At 34.4% G+C, this 14,769-nt stretch overlaps 1 protein-coding gene across 2 annotated transcripts in view; it reads left to right on the forward strand.

Annotated features, from left to right (window-relative positions):
• Positions 1-5: 5 nt before the first annotated feature.
• LOC144970586 (STAGA complex 65 subunit gamma-like) overlaps positions 6-14,769 on the forward strand; it is a 20,178-nt gene continuing 5,414 nt past the window's right edge. The window contains exons 1-10 of one of the 2 annotated variants that reach the window (XM_078910361.1): positions 6-62; positions 3,360-3,530; positions 4,292-4,403; positions 6,207-6,319; positions 7,031-7,140; positions 8,040-8,161; positions 9,478-9,710; positions 11,168-11,259; positions 12,592-12,694; positions 14,056-14,316. In XM_078910361.1, coding sequence (XP_078766487.1) covers positions 3,370-3,530; positions 4,292-4,403; positions 6,207-6,319; positions 7,031-7,140; positions 8,040-8,161; positions 9,478-9,710; positions 11,168-11,259; positions 12,592-12,694; positions 14,056-14,316 — 1,307 coding nt within the window. In that variant the 5' untranslated portion in view covers positions 6-62; positions 3,360-3,369. Of the gene's footprint in view, positions 63-168; positions 440-3,359; positions 3,531-4,291; positions 4,404-6,206; positions 6,320-7,030; positions 7,141-8,039; positions 8,162-9,477; positions 9,711-11,167; positions 11,260-12,591; positions 12,695-14,055; positions 14,317-14,769 lie in introns of those variants that run through there. The other variant, XM_078910360.1, reaches the window with a different exon arrangement.

The raw sequence follows: 14,769 nt of genomic DNA on the forward strand, positions 1-14,769 counted from the left end.
CCATTTCCGGTAACACATACAAAATAAAAAAAGGAGTATTTATCTTGAAACATTAAAATTAGGTAGGATTTTCAATGAATAAGATTAAAATTATATTAGCTTCAATAATCATTTATAATTCTCTCTTATCGAAAGAATCTTAATAGTCACCGCGATACTTATGTAAAATGGCGACTTCCATGCAAACAGTAAACAGTGAAAAAAAAAAAAAAATTAACATTGTTTTTTCCATTGTAAATGCTGCTGTTTATGACGCGTTTTCTTTTCTATTTTTCCCCCAATGAGAATACTCTCCAAAATTGTAATAATAAAATTATCCCGCCATTGATTGCTCTTGGTTAATTACTTGTCTGGCTTGCACTCTTCATCAACGGCACTGCCGGCTACCGACTTGTACTTGAACTTGTACCGGACCGCTGGCCTCAGTTGTAGTTGTTTGGTGCGTTTTTATTTTAATATATTTTATTTTGTTTGAATGTTGAAGTTTGAAGGATCAGGTCATTAATTGTCTTGTTAATTGTACATTTTCTCTGTAATTTAAATCGTAAGTAGATAAGATCAACAAAAACAATGTCATAGCCATAATCGGGCGGTACAGGTTGCCAACATATTAACAATAACAATCAGTTTAGTGAGCAGCAGCACTAGCAGTGGCAGTCAAATTGTGACCCAACTCGCCCATAGGAAAGTTGTGACTGGAAATTGCCGTTCGCGTTTTGGGGGGTTCAATTAAAGATGCATAACTTCGTTATAAAGAGGAATATCACAGATAGACTCTAGTTTGAGTTTGGTATCATTATTTTCGTCTTCCACTTTCAATTTCCTTTTAATTGGTGCCAATTAAGTAAAACTCCAGAAGTTATATGAAGTTAAAATTTGGCAATTTTCAATTGCATTTATTTTTTTTTATTTACCGCGTGTGTTTTTAAAATAAAAACGCTTGTTTTTAGAATAATATCTAAACTTTATTCATGCCAAATTTCATGGCTCTATATCTATGCGCAGACACTTTTAAACTCTGCCCCGAAATGCCATGTTTACATTATCTTCTCATCATGGCTGCCCAACGATATCGATAATCATATCGATATTTTAAATTTAGTCCATATTATTTTCAGTACTATTATTTACTATGTTTTTATTTTGAATACATACTTTCCAACTTTATTTATGGGCATTTTATAGTTTTTGTTTTAAAAGTTCGTATATTTCTTCTCTTTGTGAAATCCGATATTAATAATATCGATATTTTAAAAATACCAATTCCTTTAATTTTATTTTATTTTGCCATCAAGTCATCAAATTTCTTTCCCATATGCTTAGATATATTTGTTATCATTTGTATCCATATTCTAAAGGCCTTAGCCTGAATAATTATTATGGTAAGAAGTTCTATTAGTTATAAATTTTGACAGCCCCACACATTGAGAGAGAATGGGGGTGGGGGGAATAACATTATATTAATTGTCAGTTCAAATGATGTAATAGCAATATAAACCCAAAGTTGTTCAGCATAATTTTTTTAAGTATTAAAAGCCAGAACTTTCCTTCTAATTAAAATAGGGAATCTGTTTCAATTTATTTGAACTTTTTCAATCTACCATTTTATTTATATGCAATTAAATTGCCAGAGGTAAAAATAAATTCATTATGTCATTACGCAACATGTTTATATCTTTTCATTTAAATACTCTCAAATCCTTTTTCATTCTCTATGTATTAAATCAAAGAGGGGAATTATTTGCAATTGTTTCAGTGAGATATTGGGGATAAATCCAGAAGTGATATAGCAAATTGTTTCTCACGTCTAGCCAAGTTTTTAATTATGTAACATTTGTGTCATATTATGTAATAATGTGTTAATGTGAAATGTTTATCTTCCTCTTTATTAATGTAAATGCATTGTCCTCGATAAGACGAGCATTTTAGTATACAATATATGATAAGAACTCCATATTGACTGTTTTAACCATTTTTTATTAGCATCACGCAATTTCGGTCACAACTTCGCAATGGTAATTTTGGGGTAAAAATCGGTCTGAAATTTCAGACTTTGAACTGCCGTAATTACATTTCTAATCAAGATAGAAACAAAATTCAAACTGTTTTGTAATCTGTGTTGCCAGCTCTTTCATATGACATTGATTTCAAGTGTGTGAGTTACATTTAGAATTTCTAAACTCCCTTAACAATGATCGATTTATTGAGTTGTAATCTCCTGGTCTACTCTTGTTGAGTTTTCTTCTCTGTAGACTCTCTATTTCTACTTTCCATTTTAGCTCTGCCCGAGTTAGTTACTTTCTTTTAAAAAAATTTTTTTGTTACTTATAATAAAGATTACTAGAATACTATACTATAACTACTAGACTTGTTATAACATATACTAATACTAATATATATCTAACAAGAAATGAAGTGAAAGGGCTAGAAGGCAATAGAGAATAAAAATTTTGCGGCGTTGATGGAGGCGTGAACCTCTGGGTGCGACAACTCCACCTGAGGTTATAAGTTCAACACTTACAAACGCCGCAAAGTTTGTTCGCCAGCATCGATGCTTAATGGCCTTATTCTCAACACAAACATGTAACAGAAACGATTGAGATATTGAGGAAGCTCCGGTATTTGGGGTGAATAAGAATTCAGAAAAGTGAGTGGAGCAGGCAATTATGTTGTTAATAACATTTCTTTTACATACTTGCTCATACAGTAAAGCCATGCTCTCCCTGGCCAGGCGGAGCTGTCGTACCAGTAAGGTCGCGGGTTCGAGACCCCATCACTGTCGCAAAATTTTAATTCTCTATTGTCTTCTGGCATTTTCCTTCTCACATCATTTCTTGTTATTGTTATTATCAAAATAAGTGCCTGCTCCACTCACTTTTCATAACTAATATATGCAAAGATTATTTTATACAGTCAATGGGTAGTAAGAGTGCCGATCTTTGTATTAAAAATTGTAGTACTCTTGTTAGCTTACACATTAGTATTAGACTAGCTTTTTATTATGATAATATACCACAAAGTCACAAAACTTTGCAGATGATGTACTACTTAGATTTGATTCAGATTTTTGTTTTGATTTTTAGGGAGGCCTTCCGAAAGCAAGCTCCTCGGGTTAGTTATAGGTCTTAGTAAAGTTGCTAGGATGTTTATTTTTCCTATTAGGGTTAGTTAAAGGTACTAGGTTTTATTTTTTCTTAGGGTTAGTTGAGGGAATATTTGGGTTGTTTCCCTTAGCATGCGGGGCTTTCAGAAGGCCTCCCTAAAAATAAAAACAAAAATCTGAATCAAATCTAACTTGTACATCATCTGCAAAGTTTTTTTAAATACCAATCTTTTTCTTTCTCACTTTTTACACTCAGTATCAGAAGGATGTCAGCCACAATGTACTGGGGAGAAATTCCAGAAATTTCTGATACCGAATCTGGAATAGCTGCCCTAGAACGTGAACAGATCACCAGGCCTAAACCAATGGATGTTGAGGGTCATTTGCTTCATCAACCTTCCAACCGACATCATCCACCTACCAATGAGTACGGACCCTGCTTTGTTTTTTGATGCAAAACTGGTTGATGTTTTCTTTTCTTGTCAGGGCTGTTCATCAGTTTTTATACACTGACATAATTGACTCTATTTAACAAAATTAATTTTGAGCCTGTGCAAAATGTTAGGCTTTTCTTCATAATTGGTTAATAATAATAATAATAATAATAATAATAATACACATTTATATAGCGCTCATTCTCGTGTAAAACACAAGCTCTGGGCACTTTACAATATAAATATCAATTTTAAGTGAAAAAAATAATAACAACAATAATAATTAGGTAGTTATATCAATGGTTTGTGCTATCATTTGAGAATATGAACCCTATCAATTTAATGCATTTCACTTTCGAGAAATTACAATCTCTTATTTAATAACAAAGGTTCTGGAAATGACATTTATATCTTCTAAATTATAATAATAATAATAATAATAATAATAATAATAATAATAATAATAATAATAATAATAATAATAATAATAATAATAATAATAATATACTTTATACATCAAAAAAATGGAAATTCGATATAAGAAAACCCAATCGTGCACGTAATAATGATGAAGGTTGTTATCCACACAGGTGTTTTGGTTCACAATTTAGATAACAATCCAAAAGAACAAGCAAATATGATTTTATATATCTTTTATTCATTAGGGATGTGTTTATTACCGTGAATCTGTTTCTTATCTCCTATGTCACTAGATTTTATGTAATATAACATCTCTGTCCAACTCTCCCATCAGGATTCTACCCAATGACCATTTCAAGATGGATCCAGTGGTTCTTCATACCATTAGACTTCTTCAACACATTAAGAAAGTCAGGGCAGCAATTGAATCTCTACAAAATGATATTGTAAGTATTGATTAGTACCAATATAAAGATGGCATCAAAATCTTTGGAAACATTCGACTTCTGATTCAGCTTAGTGAATATAAACATTTCTGTTAATTTGTAAAAAAAATCTTTTTGGGACAATCTTTAAATAATTATGAATGCACCTTTTTATTCAACCAGGTTCTTATATTTGCTTCTTTTTCTTTTTTTTTGTGATAGACTCAGACCTCCCTATTTAGTAATACTACTACGAAAAATTTGTAAAATTACGAAATTTGGGCTCCAATTTCAGAACTTCATGAGCATTTCTAAGTCAAGACAAATTATTGAAAATGAAATTTGATGCAAGAATACATAATTTTAAAGATTTTTAAGTGTTATTTCATCATTGTGAGGGTAAATAATTGATCAATAAAGTTAAATTTTAGCTTCTACTCTTTTTATCTCCTAAGAATTACGAATTTTGAAATTTGAAGTAGGCAGGTCTGGTATTTATGGCTGGATTAGAAATCTGGAAAGTGTCATACAGAGATAGCTAAAAACTGGACCATGGATTTCAACCCGTTGTCTGAGGCATATATATCAAAAATAAAAAGGCAAGGTCATACCCAGCACTATAAATGTTGAGAGTAAAGGTCATGAATGCAATGAGCGGAGATGCTATTTAAAAGAGATAGAAAGGCATAGGACATTGCTTGAGGAAATAACTCAGCAATGCTTTTATGACAGTAATGAATAGACCTCTCAAGGGATGAGAACAAGGGGCAGACCAAAAACAACCTGGAGATAGGCTTTTGAGGAAGAGAGGTGTGCTGTTGGATTGATGACATTCAGTCTGACAAGAACCACTCTTTTTACAAGAGCGGCTATGTGGTCTTGTGGTATGACACTCGCTTTCGGATCGGAAGGTCCTGGGTTCGAGCCTCGCGCTCGGCACATAGTTGATTCCTTGGAAAAGGCTCTTTACTCACATTCTCTCACCATAATCAGATGTAAAATGAGTACCTGGGCGATAACAGCGTTGTCTTTGTCCAAAAAATTGCTTGTGGTATGACACTCGCTTTCGGATCGGAAGGTCCTGGGTTCGAGCCTCGCGCTCGGCACATAGTTGATTCCTTGGAAAAGGCTCTTTACTCACATTCTCTCACCATAATCAGATGTAAAATGAGTACCTGGGCGATAACAGCGTTGTCTTTGTCCAAAAAATTGTAATATCGCCTAACAGGTGGCATGTCCCGTCCTACATGTTAAATGTTGCTGTTGACCAGGGACCCCTTGTAAAGCGCTTTGAGCACATTTAGTGGATATTGCGCTATATAAAGCTCAATTGTCAATTGTTTTTTTGGTGTGGAGACTGTAATTGGTGGCCTTTTGTTGCACTATGCAGGAAGTGAATAAGCAATAGAAAGCGAATAAGAGTATTGCAACCAAAGGGTAGTCATGGTTCTATCATATGCTTATAGCTATAGAAACAGATAAACTGGACTGTGGCTCATAGGGACTTTTTTATGGCATTTTTTATGACTATTACATCCAATGAGTTTTCCCCATTTTTTATAGCATTAAGTTGACAGCAACAATTGCTTGCTACCTTTTGAATATATCAAAGTGCTTTCATTCAGTTGAAATTTATAGACACAGCTATGTGGTCACTAACACAGTGGCATCAGGGAAAACAGAAATTCATGCTGGGATGGAAATATTACTTTTTCTCAAGAGTCATATCCTCATACTGTTTGAGCCGTCATGACTCCCCAACCACCATCTCTCCCCCTATACTGTTCATTGGATAATTCTGAATTTTTATATATTTGTTGTCAGAAATCAGAATCAGAGCCTGCAGTCATTAATGTGGGACCAGTCCCAGAATATGATGGCCCCCAAATCAAAGACAGATCTCATCAAAAGTATTTTACAGAGGAGGAGTACGAAAGGTATACGTTTGTCCAAGCATTTTGTATGATTTTCTCATTGTTTTTTTAGTATTTGAAAGGCCATTGTTTTATTTGTATGTGTCAATTGATAGAATGTGTGTTATCAGATTATTGTTACAAATGTTTCATGCTTGTCATAGTATTATTGCCAGTATTAAGCGCATAGAGCAGGTCATCGTCATGGTTATGTTCTATAGAAATGCTCTTTATGATTATTTATTATTATTACAATGCATTGAATTAAATGATTGCTACTCATTAACTTTGGAAAGTTAAATCTTAAGCTTAACTTAAAGTCTTTGCCAGTTTATTATGATATTAATTGACCTTTAACATGACTTTCTTGTCACACTAATTGATACTGTGTCTCCTGACCAGAATCATATGAATTTTAGTGGGTCAGAGACAATAATAACAAAATGCTTGTCCTTGTTTGGTGTCAGTTGGCAAGGCACTTTGCATACATTTCCTTGTTCAAATCAGAAGTAGATAAAAACTTACCTTTTGGCTGCCAAATATTTTAAATGTATAATGCAAAGAAAAGAACCTAATGGTCAACTTGTACTGTATTTTAAAAAAAAGAAGAATTTGTTCCAAATTGCTTACCGGGTTAGTAAATAAATTACTGTGACCAAAAATCTATTATGTAAACGTACAATGTGAATACCTATTTTTTTTCATCCAAATTTCCTTGTTTGATCTTTTTTCCAGTGATTTTGTCAAAGGTGTTCCAAATCCCCAGCCCCCAATAGATGAATCAACTTGCAGAAGATTACTGAGGAGATCTACAGCAGCCATTTGTGCTCACTTATCCATCGATAGTAAGTAATGTTTTCTTTTATTGTGCAGCTTGATGGTCTTGTGGGTATCGCGATAGCTCAAGTGGTAGAGCACTCATTTCAAATGCAAAAGGACTGCTGACGTCGATCCTGGGTGAAGTCGAGATTATTTCGGACCCCCTTTCCATTTAGCAGTGATAGGATGGTTGGGTCTATTAGATCTGGTGAAAAGCACTTTGCGATAGACTAGCATCTTATCCAAAGGTTAGCAAGCAATAATTGCTATTGCCTGTGTTTCATGCTATATAAACAGGGATAAACTTTGGCTTCATGGGTCTAATGGCTCTGAAGGACTCCTTTTTTTGTATTTTAATGGACACTCCCCTTAGGACTAGTAAGTCCCTTGTCTAATTCCTTCTCTGGACAGTGGAATGTTGAGCCCTTCTAAAAAGGCTCTTTACTCCCATTCTCTCACCTCGCTTTAGTTTAAAATAAGTACCTTTCAGGTGATAACTTTGTATCTGTCCAAAAAAAATTGTAATAATCGCCTTACGTTATCATCTTGTCTCACCCTACATGTTTAGTGTATAGGAAAATAAAAGGAGTAAAAATGACTTTTATAAAAGATAAGACACAAAGTAAATTCTTTAATAAGAGTCATCTTTACTCCCTTTATTTTTCTATACATTTTATTGACTCATTTAGGTCCCTCTAGATTTTGGTACAACATGTTTAGAGTTGTTGTCATGGACTGTTTGTACAGTACTTTTAGCACATTAAGTCGATATTACGCTTTATAAAATCTTAAAGCTCAAAAATACGTTGTTATTCAGTGGTTAATTTTTCTTTTCATTTTTTCTTTTTTTTATTCATAAACTTCTTAACTCCTTAGGCTGTATATCAACAGAGGATGACTATTACAACTACCTCTATATTTTCAGCTGTTCCTGAATCTGTGCTGGATACCCTGACAGATGTGTGTCAAGAATTCTTCTCCCAGTTTACCAGACATCTCGGCTGTGCCGTAGACAGACGAGCCTTGCATGGCAGCAATGGGTTTCCTGTAGGTTTCGTCTTTTGTTTTTTCACATTTTGTTTTTGTTTTTGCTGTTTTTTGTTGTTGTTTTTTTAAATTTATTTATTTATTTATTTTTTTGTTTATTTTTTGTCTTCTGTAAATTTCATTTAAGCATAAAGCATCAATAAGCTCTCTAGGACAGAACAAATATGTCTTTTTATTTTTTGTAAGTTTGTTTTGGTTGACACAATTTCAAGCCAACTCAGATTGGTATATCTGGTTGTTTAAAAAAAAAAAATAGCTTTTTATGCAGCACAATATCCACTAAACTTGCTCAAAGTGCTTTACAAGGGGTCCCTGGTCAACAGCAACCTTTAACAGGTAGGACGGGACATGGCGCCTGTTATGCGATATTACAATTTTATTCCAGAGACACCGCTATTAACGGCCGGGTACTGATTTTACACCTGAGTACGATGAGAGGATGTGAGTAAAGAGATTTTTCCAAGGACTCAACTATCGCTGAGTGAGACTTGAACCCAGGACCTTTCGATCTGAAAACAAGTGTCATACCACATAGCCGCACATCTACCTCTGCTCTTTATTATAATATTTCTATACTGTCAGTTGTGTCATTAGTTCCCACTAGATTCAATTAAGTCCAAATAATGAAAACAAGTTGCCTAACTTCTTTTTTTTTATCCACCTTAAAAAGCTCCCATTGCAAAGTTGTGTTTTTACTTGTTTATATCTTTTCCCAACTTGATACATGTTTTATACCTGTCTACTTGTGATTTCAAAATTATTAATGAAATCAGTAATTTGGTCATGGAAATTAGTGACTTATGTGAAACTGCAACAGTTCAGGGTCATGGAGAGCTACTGAACAATCAAGTTCTGTATTATAGTCAAATTTATTAAATCTTGCTTCTCAAATTACTTACGGTAAAAATAAAATTATGATTTTTTTTGGCAATAATTTCAGATCTCCAAGTTCATATAAAACTTGACCATTTATGTAGGGCATTATTCATTAAACATACTCAAAGTGCTATGTAAGGCGTCCCTAGCCAATAGCAACACTAAACATTTAAGATGAGACATGATACCTGTTAGGTGACATTAATATTTTTCAGACAGGGACAACACTGTCAGTGACCAGGTACCCATTTTACACCTGAGTATGGTGAGAAAGAATGTGAGTAAAGAGCCTTTTCCAAGGACTCAAATATGCACCGCTGAGAGTGGGACTCGAATTCAGGACCTTTCAATCCAAAGGTGAGTGTCTTGCCACAAAACCACATAGCCACACGAGATTTAGATTGTCATAAATGTAAGTCATTTATTTCTTTCCCCTCCAGGATTCAATAGAACGAGTTCTCCACGAAATTGGCATGGGCAGTGTTACAGAACTCCACACTTTTTACCAGCAACGGGTTTTAGCGTACCACAGTCGAATGGAGCGCCACTGTCAATCTCTCATGACAGAGTACAACACCCTTATCAAACAACCCCACCCCTCCTCATCTTCATCCTCAATAAAACAAGTTTCCAGCTCCCCTAACATGACTGGAGACACTCTACAGGTCATCAGGTCAGTGGTCTCTTTTCACTCCTTTTACCATTTCACAAAGGTGATATAATATAGTAATGCAAATGTTGCTGATTGAAGCTCGAAGAAATAAATAACACTGCTCAAATGGAATGGAAACTTCAGTTTGATTAACGAAGACAGATGATGTGGACAATTCAGGTTTCCCCTTTGTCAACCAAACACATTGAATGAAACACTAAACACTCATTCGTCTTTAGTGTTTCATTCATTGTGTTTGTTGACAAAGGGGAAACCCAAAATATCCACACCATCTGTCTTCGTTAATGAAATCGAAGCTTCCATTCCATTTGACCAGTGTTATTTATCATAATATAATGTCATCTTTAGTCACTCCCCCTTCTCTCTGAGTCAGAGAGGTAGGATAATGCAAATTCGAAAATTCCCAATCCGGTAGCCCTGTTCCCTAACTCTGGATATCAGATAGATTTTATGGATAAGAGCTTCAAATGTTTATTAACCCTCTCCTTACCACCTTTAGGAAAATCGTCACATTCGTTACGATACAACCAACATTTTCCAGACTTAGATTTGTTTTTTAAATCACAATATTTAAAGAAAAGGTGTTGTTATATTTACAAGAACTTAATACTGTTTTGTAAGGTTTGTTTTGATCTACAAAATTATGTATATCATACACTATGTGTCCTTGAATTTGAGTTTAAAAATTCAATTTATGTGTTGGGTAGGTATGAGATTTTAGTAGAAGTTTTGAGAATTGTCGGTAAGGAGAGAGTTAATTGTTATTTTTTTTTCAAGGGAATGTTAATAAATATGATAAATGATGACAACAATGGAGAAACATTGTAATATTATTCAATCAATATGGATTGTGCTAAATATTATGTGGTGTACAGTTCCTTATTTTGAGGTATTCATTTGATTTTGATCTTAGCAATAGTAACAGGTTTACACCATGATACAGGAATATCATGCTAAAGTGGAAAAGGAATGCCTTAACAATGCCATCTTCTCATCACTCCTTCCTCTTTGTCTTTAGTGTCTCATTCATCGTGTTTTTATGGACAAAGGGGAAACCCAAAATATCTATTTCTCTTCTATGTTATTTTATTACTGCTTTTTATTTCAGGAAATATGTGACACAGATTTCTTAACAAATTGCTTTATCTACTTGCTACATTTTTCTTTCAGCCCATAAAACTCTCTCTTATAAAATTGATACTCGCACACACAAATGGTTCAAACCCACAAAACATTGGGGTTTTTTTAAAAAAAGAACTGTTGTAGGTTTTGATTTTAACAATAGTATTCTTTGTGATTTAATTTTCATGATTTTATATGTCTTTTTTGTTTTTGTTTTTTTTTCTTTTGTTTTTGTTTGCGATTGTTTTTTTTCCTTTTTAAAATAGAATCATACTGTATTTCAATTGTTTTTATTTTATTTCTCTTGTTTTTGTGGGGTTTGTTTTTTGCTGTAGGATCAAAGAAGAACCAAACACTTCGATCCAATTTCCTCTGTTGGATGATAAAGATGATGTCGCTGAGGCTGAGCAGCTTCTCAATATAGAGAGTGAGTGGCAATTAATATATTTTTTGTGTGGTAATCAGATTAAAAGTGAAAATGTCCTCCAGATTTTGTAAATGTTTTGTTAAAATGAAATTAAGTGTTATTTATATTTATGCAACGTATGGGTGAGATATTTATTTGATTGCCGCTGTCTTATAGCAGTGTAATGCCAATGATGAATTGGATCCATCAAAAATAAGTTTACAATTAGAATGATAAGAAATATGAACTTTGAACTTTGATATTTTGCAGTCTAAAAATGTTATTTATTGTTCACCATAAGGAATCGGAATTAAACAAAAGATTTATGTTTTTGGCTATAAATTAAAATTCCAATACATAGTTCATTCTGACATAATACCACATTCAATTTCTCATCTCACAATCATTGGTAATGGCACTTTTGTTTGCTTGAAATAAGAACTCGGATATAATATTTAAAGCATCCCTCAGCTCCGCCATTGTGTTTATTCTATGATGCTATTATCTCTCCAAATATTGTTTTACATAATTATTAAATAATAAAATTTCTTATACCCCTTTTATTTTAGAGAATACCCAAATGAAGCGTCCCCATTATTCTTTGTTTTTAAAAATTATGGCGTTAAATAAATTCTTTTCTCCCATCTGGTTTTGCTAGAAATAGATTGTCACGAGTAATGATATCTTTACCACAATTATAATTCTTAAGGTTCAATATTTTGAAGTCTTTTAAATTTTCATCCATCAGTGTAAATAAGGATAAATCTAGATGAGAAATAACATGTTTAAGGTCCTGCGTTTAAAGTTTCAAACTCGTTCCCAATGCGCATTACCAAGATTGTACAGCAGTATTTAGACCTCATTTTAAACTCCTATCATAGGAGATCAAGAATCATATCTTTATTTTGTAGTTGCCCAATGCGCTGCGGGGGCCCTAATAGCTCAGTTGGTAGAGCACTCACTTCACATGCAAAGGGACCAAGATCAATCCCAGGTGCAGTCGAGATTTTTTTCTGATTCTCCTCTGTCCACCCAGCAGTGAATGGGCAGCTGAGTCTATTGAATTTGGCAGAAAGTACTTTGCGATAGACCTAGCGTCCTATCCAAAGGTTATCAAGCAATTGCTATTGTCCATTTCATGCTATAGAAACCAGGATAAACTCTGGCTCCATGGGTCCAATGGCTCTGATGGACTAATTTTTTTGTTTGTTTTGTTTTAAAGTGCTGCAGTCGGGGCATGAAAAAGTCCTTGTCATATTCCTTGTACTTTATTATAGCCACTAATGGCAAATACATTTTTGTTTTAGAAATATTTTTAAAAAGAAAATAGATAAGTGAAAAATCTCTTTGCAGACCTGGGACCATTTGAGATTGTGGAACAAGAGATCCCAACTGGTTTGACAACAGAGATGAAAGCTAAGGGGATGCAAGCCAAGGGTAGTGGGGCAGAGAGCCGGTAAGAAACCTCTCAATGTCAATGAGATAAACTGTTTATCATAAGGACCATAATACAGTGATCACTACAATCATCATCATCATCGAAATTACCATCGTTGTAATCATCATCATCATCATCATCATCATCATCATCATCATCATCATCATCATCATTTTGTGATTCTAAAAAAGAATAGAAATCTTTCTTCTTCTTCTTTTTCTTCTTCTTGTTCTTCTTGTTCTTGTTCTTGTTCTTATTGTTGTTGTTGTTGTTGTTGATCTTCTTCTTCTTCGTCTTCTTCTTCTTTGTCAATAGTATGTGTAGACTCTATTTCGTTCCTGGACAATGGGAAACAAAAGTGTGATGTCAAAAAAAAAACCCCGGTTCACTGGAAGTGTAAAACCACTCTACCGGAGGACCGGATACGTACCATGTGTAATTGATCGTCTGGTTCCAGAGTGATGGCATCTCATTTTCTAGTCTAAATTTATGGTAGTCGCCAAGAAATATCATCCCTCCTCCTCCTCCTCCTCCACCTCCTTCTTACCAGGAGTTAATGTTGAGGTGCACATCCAAAAAGAAGAAAAAAAAAGGAAAAATGATGGCACTTTCCTGATAATCGGTAGTGCACTTCTCAGGGTCTGTGTCTGTCAACATTAGATGGAGGAATATTCATATTTAAAATTTGATACCCGGACTGCCTAGCTTGTATTTTACTCAACTTCATTTTGCTATTGATATACTGGTATCCCTATAAGGTCATTTATTCCTTTGAACAGAGTTGTTATTTTAGCCCTAGTCCGTACTTCACTGTGAGGTAACCATCCCAATTGTTTCGTCCATGTATCAGTTTTACCACCTATAATGAATGAGTAACCATTTGTAACATATTTCATTGCATTTTTCTGTACTTAATTCATTTTTTTTCCTCTTGGGTTTTCATTATGTGGATCCTAAACTGAGCAACCAATCCAAATTGCATAGTTTTGACTATAGTGACTGTGATGCAGAGTCATAACCTAACACCATCCCACACAACACAAATGTTGCGTTTATCTTCGATATTGACATTCTCTCACCATACTCAGGTGTAAAATGAGTAACTGGCTGATAACAGCGCTGTCTCTGTCTTAGAAAATGGTAATATTGCCTAACAGACTTTATGTCTTGTCCTTCAAGTTAAGTGTACTGTTGGCTAGGAACTCCTTGTAAAGCAATTAAAGCACATTTAGTGGATATTGTACTATATAAACGCTCGTTTTTAAAAATAGATTTTATAATAAATGCTCAAGGTGTTGAAGCTACAACATTTTGGATTGGATTTGATAAGATTGATTAAGTTCCATCTACACCTTCTTTGTTTTTTCATTTCCTATCAGGGCAGCCAAAATGTCTATATGGAGCTCAGTAGACGAGTCGAGTGACAACCCTGGGAGCAGCAGCCACGACATGACAGCTGTGACCACCCCGCAATCTGGCATTCCAACTACACCACAGGACATTGCTAGTGTGGGAGTGCCAACACCAAGGGAAGGGGGGTCAACAGATGACATGCTGCCCATTCAAGAACCTGGATCGATAAGCAGTACTGCCGATATCTTCTCCCCTACAATTGCAGGTCCAAGCAAGCCAAAGAAAAAGTATGATTTTTTAAAATGGTTGATTTTGCTTTCAATGAATCATTGTCTGTATTGTTCCCATATGAGGCCTCTCCATTTTCACTCTTTCATTAGTATTTTCACTATCACAGGCTTCAGGCAAGCGGGTGGTTGGATGGGAGCATCACCCTTGAATCATATACCTATGATTTTCGCATGGGTGTACGATCCGATAGTGATGTCGTTTCTTCTTCTCTTTACTAGCCTATCCTGCTTCTTTGGTTTGTGATTGTATTTTTGACAGGGGATATTTTTTTTCTGTAAATCTTCTGCCTGTTTGTTCTTGGTTATTTATAATTTAGCTTATGATATCTTTAGGTTATGATTTTGATTTACATTTGTACTATTTTTGTTAGATTGCTTGTTTATTTGTTTCAGCGGTCTCCCATATAACCTCAATTGTGTTGGAAGAGACCTAAAGCAACAAACAAACAA

The sequence above is a fragment of the Berghia stephanieae genome, chromosome 4 (assembly GCF_034508935.2).
Source record: "Berghia stephanieae isolate SIO BIC M18660-M18661 chromosome 4, UCSD_Bste_1.3, whole genome shotgun sequence".
In the NCBI taxonomy this organism is placed as follows: Eukaryota; Metazoa; Mollusca; class Gastropoda; order Nudibranchia; family Aeolidiidae; genus Berghia; species Berghia stephanieae.